Raw genomic sequence first — 7,920 nt, 5'->3', positions numbered from 1 at the left:
AGCTACATCGGTAATATTACTACAATTTACAATATTCATGGGCGCAATTGCTTGCGAAAAAAGTAAGGCCGGGTGTTTTACATTTCGTCCGCGCTTATTATCGAGGTCACACATTGGTTCCATTATTTTCTTTTCCTCCTATGAGTGGCCTTGTTGGGGCTGCTATAAATAAATAATTATATAATATTAATTTAAATTCAAGGTCGAAACTCCTCGCAGTAAGTATGACTTCCAGTTCCGGCTCTAAACCTTACGTTTTTTACGTTTTGCTTTAGAGTTCTTTTCCAAAAACTGGTCCTAACCATAACGAACCATGTATCTTTAGGAATTTCGTGTCGTCAAATGTTATGCACAATATTAAATCTTCTAACGGCGAACTGATTTTTTAATACCGTCAAACCTATTGTTTTCATCCCAGTTTTCCAAGGGCAAGGCCACCGAGCGCTGACTGAAGATTTAAAACAATGGAAGTCGACGGCGGCTTTATAATCATAGATCAAGGGTTTGTCGCTTTTTACCACAAAGCGGCTATGCCATCATCTTTATTATGAATGTACCTTTTCACTATGACAATATTTAATATTGTTACTTGAAATATTGTAATTTGAAATTGTAATATCATAAAAATTCATTTAATTTAACCGAAAACATGAAAAAGAGAAGGTTCTTTTATTGAATACCCTCTAGGTTATATCAAAGATTTGCCTAAGTGAACACCTATGCAAATCTTCTATAATTACATAGTCTAATCTTGATGCTTACAAAATGAAGGTGAGCCTAAAAAGTTAATTTGCTCCTATGCAAAGACGCTTTTTTAACCTCAGTTTTTAATCGTTTATCATAACTGTTTCCTACCTCATTTTTCTTTATATACATATAGATCAGCCTTGTGATGTGTTCCTTCCTCGTACAAAGGAGTCGACAGCGCAAATCGAAAAAAGACAAGTGCACAGCAGCAACTCGATCGCACTTGTGAGTCGCATCGTCCTTACATAGCACTTACTGAACAAAAATTGCGGAAGTCTTTTAAGGTTAATAAAGCAATGAATTTGAATGCAGACATATTTTGTAAGCTACTCATTAACTTGTTATCCAATAAAACATTTGGAAAAGTTGGTTTGGACGCAGACAAGTTGTACTCGAAAACACCGTTTTGTGGTGACTAATGGGCGAAGTTGAAAGTGAATTTTAAATTGGAGTGTCCGAATTTTAGCTCTGTATTAATTTTATGTATTAACTTATTATTCATTGGACGACATTTCTAATTTATGGAATTATACGATGTAATTGTACAGAATAGACAAGCGAACAAAATATTTGCCATATATGCTTTACAAAGTTTATTGTCTCTTACTGATATTTTGCTATATGTCTCTATCGTTCTCCAGTCTGAAGTCTGTTTGAATATGCATACCTAAATTGTCTTCATTTCTATTAGTGTATAAGAATTATAATTATGATTTCTATTATTATAGGTACTATTATATGATTCACTTGAATTGAATGAGGATTGTCAAAATTATACATATCAAGTACTGCTCTAACTTTGTAAAATTTCTGTTTCCTTAAATTACTATTTCCAACGATTCCACTTAAATATATTATTAAACATGTATCTTGTATCATTAGTTAATATCCTATAGAACAATAGGTATATTAACTAATTTATCTTTTTTTATTAATTTAGAACAGTATATTATTACAATCCGTTTACTATGCAATCATTATCAAATTATAATTTAACCTTTTTTGTCCATAATTTAATTTTATTATGATCCTGGCATACCTTCTTCCGATCACTACTTAATTTAAGAGAACTGTGCGTGTTTTACTTTATTCCTAAATATTAAAAATAATAATAAATAACTTTGCAGGAAATATTTCAGTTAATAAGTTACACAACATATTTTTTACAGGCTAATTGGAGTCAAACTGGGAACATGTTTCATATCAATTCAAGAAATTTGTCAGGTGCAGAAGGATGATAACTTACTTGTCTTAAAAATATTGACACTTTTAAAATTTAAGTAATTTTAACAACATCTTATGTAATATATGGAGAAACCAACTCGACGACACGAAATTGCCTGTAGAAAATAATTTATATAAAACTTAATTTAATTTTTAAGATGTGAAATTTCAAGAAAACAACTTGAAATTAAACAGAATATTATTAGAATTGCTAAACTTTTGATCTGTACAATTCGTTACGGCCTGGGAAACTGAAAACGAAAGATCAACATCGTTGATAAACTCATTAACGATTTTCGAATTTATTATCACTCGGAATAAATTGTAAGTTTCGCTATTTATTCTGATTTAAGAAAATCTGTTAGTATGTCTGTTATGATAATTATTGTTTTATTTTCAAACTAAATTTCATTAGACACAGTTTGACCAAATTGCGATCGCTGTACTCATTTGCAATGAAAACTAATGCATGCCTTGTTTGTTTTTTGTGTTATGTTATTTTTTCCGATGACTACGACCCTAGAATGTAAGTGCGTGCTCCTATTTCACCATGCCGCCGAATGCCGCCGAAGCCTTCATGCTGATAGAGGACAAATCGCTTTTTTAATTTATTTTATTATTCTTTATTACTCAAGTGTTATATGGAACATGGTGTAATGGTTGCAGCTCCTTACAAACATTGTGTAAAATCAAAATTGGCGATTAAAAAGAGTGGCGGAGAGTTTATTGCCAGTTCTTCTCTTCCGTTCTACGCCCTTGATTTGAGAACTGGCAGAAAATGTAAAATTAGAAGCATTCAATGTATATTTTTGACGTTCATAAGTGTACATTATGTTACCTACATGAATAAATGATTTTTGAATTTGAATAATATGATGAAAGTTATACAGTTATTGTATTGTGGTAGATATTTTTTTTATAGCAGAGCCTTGTTCAAGTGAATTCATACTAGGTTTTCATTAAAACCACAGCGATAAGAAAAGTAAGAAGAAATCAAATATGGCGATCGGCCGTGTCAAGAAATTATAAATCAAACTCAACAAAATGTATATATTTTACAATAAAAATATTTATTTCAAACAAATATCACATTTTTTACCCTAAAATATATTTCGGTTAATACGAAATAACAAACGTTTATGCAACATTAGACGAATTATATTTATTTCAAGTACAATTAATTATTTTCAGACGCCATATCCACCCATACCCATATCCCAAAACACATTGGAATATGGATATCCATATTTATATGAGGCTTTGCATATTGAATAAATAAATAGAAATTAAGGGATTTGTGGCATATGCGATAAGATAAATTAGCGTTATCTCAATAATTGCCGCCACCTGGCTGTCAGGTTTGGCATTAATCAACGTCTTTGCGAGCATGCGGGCACTGTCTTAGCAATCTTGTATTGATAGCCTTGTCATACTAATGTGATCGCACTTGACTTCCTCTGTTCTAATCTAAGCAAGTATCATAAATGGATTAGTCAGTACATATCTAGCGAAACTACTGTGACAACCTAGAACCCAGTATAAGGCTACCAAAAATGGCTAACAGGAATTCAAAACTATTTTGCTAATAATGATCTTCGTCTAGGTCTAAATAAACGTAATTTTTGTGTTTCTTTCAAGAGAAATTTAATAAAAATACCTTCAGTTTGATGGTAAGACCCAGTTTGTGACGAAGCTACTAAGAGCAGAATGTAAGAAGCATTATGACATTTCAGAAGCTCTGATACATCTTTGCTGTTCATAAACTACCAGGCGTTATAAATAATAAAGTTATATAATATCATTAAAGTTTATTTAAAAAATATTAAAGTAAAAATATCTCGGTAACAGGTGAATTTGATAAATATTGTACGATATTTTTAAATATTTGTCTGATTTGTCCTTCAATAATAGGTTTTCCAAAATCCTTTGAGACATCTCGCCAGTTTTCATTCAGAAATGTCAATACCGCGTTACCTAGAAAATCAGGAAAGAGTACAATTATAATTAAATAGATGCTATTTTTGGTGCATGTAAGTTGAAGAAATGTTATGCAATTCCATCATTTTCTCCAGAAATGGAACTCAATGTCAAAGTAAGCTGATCTGATGAACCATGGGACTTTTGGTTATTTAAGATGAAGTGATATATGTTGTCACTCATTTGATATAAAAAAATAAACGTAGTAAATATTGTGATAAACAACTTACTTAATTTTTCATTTCCTGAGAATAAATTAGTCATATTGAAATGAGCCGAATCTTTCACCTCGTAGTCGAACATGTAACTCTTTGGGACTAAATATTCTTTATTATTTCTAGTTTCCATTACATATGTGCTATTAACAGATAAGGCAACATTACCTGAAATATTGACACGTGATATTGTATAACACACTTGAAAATTATTATTAAATATACCAATCAAATTATAACCCTAAGTTAAATGAGGGTTATGTTGTTTTTGTTACTGTATTTCTACTTAGCCCACTTACGAAACTTAAGGAAAATTTCTCCAGAGCCTCTTAAAGGCAGGGCCTTGATATTTCCAACTCCTTCATATTTTCCCTTCATTGAACACTTTTCTATGTGGTAGCTAGTAAAGAGTATTTTTTTGTTGGTATCAATACTGAAATAGAAACTCTTTATAATCCAAGTACCTTATACATTACTTACTAACTGTTGTAAAGTTAAAAACTAGTCTCCATAAATAAAATAAGTTTTAAATTTCGAATTATTAAATAAGTTAAAAAAAAATCATACAGGTTTCAAGCAGTAGGTATGCGGACATGTTGCACAATACACAAGCCATCTAGTGAAAAAATCAAGCAATACCTCACGTGATCGAAGACTGTTGTTTTGAGACCCTTTAATCGTGCATCTTTCAAGGTTAAATCCAACCCACCCAATTTGTATGTTTTATCATGAACGACTAACTCGTCCATTCTCTCAATTCCCAGTTCGGGGATCCCTTCGGTAAACAATGGTAAAGCCTTTTGAAAGGATCTTTTTAAGCATTTAAAATCTGCGTAAGAGCATTTTTCCACCGATGAGAACACTGAAATTAAATTGTGTTTGTTGCAATGTCGTCAAAACGTAACAGCAAATACTTTAACTTGATTTATTCAAAGTATTGTTTACATTTTTCTTCGATCAGACAAACAGTAGATTTAGTTTTTTTTTAATATTGTATAAATTTCGTAGGAATAATTCAAACTCACCGTACGGATAAATACATTGTACACAATTTAGTAAAAAATATAAGAATAAAACAGTATTCATGATTTTTGAATATTCAATATTGAAGAAAAAGCAGTTCTCATGAGAAGTGAGGATAAACTAACAAGTTAAACAGACCATTCTTATTTTTATATGTCTCGTAAGAAAATAATAAAACATCACCCGGTTTACCTAAGCGAACTTATTATTAACTATCTGTGTAGTGTTGTAGGAATATGGCAATAGGCTATTTGTAAAACAAAATAGAACTCGGTTATTTGGAGAGGGTGTAAAAAAATATTAGAACAAAAAATAAGTTTTTTTATACTAGTAAATAAAAAAGGCCAACCACATACTGCGATTTATATTTTTATTAGTAAATCAAAGTCATACACATGTATATGTAATTAGTAAATTAACATTAATGAAATATGGCAAATTAAAAATAATATATGTTAATACATCTTAATGCTTTTAAAATAATCAACGACATTTTGCACTATGAATATAAAAATTTAAAACGTTCACTTTTATGCTATTTCGGGATTCTTAAAAAGAATAACGTTAACCAAAGTTTTGCGGAAGCGAGCAGATTCGGGTTTTTGTGAAACAAATATTTTTTTTCCTGTTATTCAAAATATTTTGAAGTCTTTTTTTTTTATTTTAATTTTTGAACTTGAAGCTTATTTGCAAACATATTTGAATTAAAAGTTAGTAAAAGTATATGTTTCTGGTGCATACTTATTTAAGTGCAAAAATTCATAATTCTATAATTTAATTTAGAAATATTTCTTCAATTGGCTGCGAAAGAAGATATGATCTAATTGCGTTGAAGATTTTCATATTCAGCACGTCAAATACTGGTCGTCCGTAGGTTAATGCAACTGATTTCCAGTTTGTATTCAGGAATTGATGCATTAAATCACCTGCGAATACGTCAATATTTTAAAACAGGTTTGATATTCCCTTATATATAACGATCCTGCGTATTTATGAGAAGTTTCTACTAGTCTTATTAGTGTAAATATCCTCATATAATGTATTATTGAGATTAAGCCTCAAAATAAAAGAGTTTTTTTTTATATTTTTGTTTCAAAAGCATAATATGCATCATAATAATTTTGGGCGTGGCCCTTAACGCTACATATTGCTCTTACTCTGTCCCTTGTTGCCATAGAACAAGTTAGTGTAGTCAAATCGCACATTGTCCTTAACGTCGAACCAGTATTGGAGTCTCTTCAAATCAATTACATCTCTGCCAAAAGCGTCTTTTGATATTTCAAACGGCATTCGGTACTCCATTTGCACTTTTTCTGAAAATATACACAATACGCATCATGTGATATAGTTATTTTTTTCTTTCTTTCTTTTGTCTTGCTGACATTAATCAAATTAGATAAATAATTAATTTTTTAAAAGATCTTTAACAAGGAAATTTGTAATAGAATTTTAAGAAGCTAATATTTTAACTCTATTATTTTGATCTCATGTACGCTTACTTGCTGATATTACAGCTTCTCCATCTCCATTAAATGGCAAATTCAGGATACTTCCTTGAGCACTATACCGGGCTTTCATCGCAAGATCGGTATGGTACACTAATTGTATTTGTCGCGATACTGTGTCAATACTGCAAAGCATAACATAATATGAACAGATGTACATATACCTAATATGTGAAGATATTCTACCCAACTAAGACCATACACACATGTAATGAAAAATATTGAACGTAGGTAAACTTCCTTCCTCTGTTTTGAAGTATGTTGAAAAGGGGTTATAATTAACCGAATAAATACCATTTTATCTTACTTAATTCTATCAATAACAGCGTTCCTGAATCCTTGAATGACAGCATTGCTTAAATCCATTTTTAAACCGGCGAGGTCCACACGAGCAAAGTTCACTAGCATGGGATCCAATGTTTCGGTGAAGAGCTCTGGTATTCCAGATGTAAGGGCGGGCACTTTTATTTGAGCCTGTCTGGTTAGGCAGCCAGAGTCCCAGACACTACATTTTATATACGGACGGGGTACTGAAATTTAATAATTATTTTAACGTTATGTACTCGTAAATATGTGTTAGCAAAACGCCGTGCTGATATGTGTTCGAAATTCGTTCGAAATCGACGAAGAGTTGGACAGAAGACTGTTCAGCACGAGTATTGAAACTTATTTAGTGTATCGATAAACAAAAGAGAATTGCTCATGATTGTGTAAGATCTAAAAGTATTTTGAAGACAAAACATTTTATACGTTGTTGTAAAAATGTTTTGTCTTTTTGTTGTTGTAAGTAATAATTAATTAATTCACTTACTTGCCAATTGAATAAATGTCAATTGCATTGCCAGCAAAAAAGCACAAAATATCACGCCCATTTTGATCGTACAACTTTGCAATGCTGAAGCTTAACTGTTTGTGGTATTCACATATTCCCTTATATATAAAAAATAACATTGGATAACAGGCTGTTCACAAGCCAAGGTTTAATAAGACGATTAATCATTACATAATTTGTCATATAAATTGAACATGTATGTATGTGGAACGGGCTGGAGCTTCCGTATGATGTACCATAAGAATGAGGCCCGACTGCATCTGGAGTTTAGATTTTTGATCATCTAATTTGAGTTAATAATAACTCGTAGTTGACGAAAGTAATTTCCGATAATATTGGTTAATTATAAGTGGATTTAAAGCCGAAATCCCGCAATGTATATTAAGTAACTATATAA

The 7,920-nt window shown here is 31.1% G+C and overlaps 2 protein-coding genes across 2 annotated transcripts; both read right to left on the bottom strand.

Moving 5' to 3' along the window:
* Positions 1-3,793: 3,793 nt before the first annotated feature.
* Positions 3,794-5,295, bottom strand: LOC110999903 (circadian clock-controlled protein daywake-like). The gene is made up of 5 exons (XM_022269192.1): positions 5,189-5,295; positions 4,803-5,025; positions 4,463-4,596; positions 4,179-4,331; positions 3,794-3,945 (listed from the first exon to the last, which is right to left on the bottom strand). Exons 1-5 carry the CDS (start codon positions 5,247-5,249, stop codon positions 3,794-3,796), a joined length of 723 nt encoding a protein of 240 aa, XP_022124884.1. The 5' UTR covers positions 5,250-5,295.
* A 526-nt stretch (positions 5,296-5,821) lies between these two features.
* Positions 5,822-7,626, bottom strand: LOC110999913 (circadian clock-controlled protein daywake-like). Its single transcript, XM_022269202.2, has 5 exons — positions 7,503-7,626; positions 6,999-7,221; positions 6,686-6,816; positions 6,344-6,499; positions 5,822-6,112 (listed from the first exon to the last, which is right to left on the bottom strand). Exons 1-5 carry the CDS (start codon positions 7,561-7,563, stop codon positions 5,961-5,963), a joined length of 723 nt encoding a protein of 240 aa, XP_022124894.2. The 5' UTR covers positions 7,564-7,626; the 3' UTR covers positions 5,822-5,960.
* Positions 7,627-7,920: the final 294 nt, after the last annotated feature.

This window comes from Pieris rapae, chromosome 9, assembly GCF_905147795.1.
Source record: "Pieris rapae chromosome 9, ilPieRapa1.1, whole genome shotgun sequence".
NCBI lineage: Eukaryota > Metazoa > Arthropoda > Insecta > Lepidoptera > Pieridae > Pieris > Pieris rapae.
Note: the sequence above shows the minus strand (reverse complement) of the source record. Positions and strands in the feature narration are given on the sequence as shown.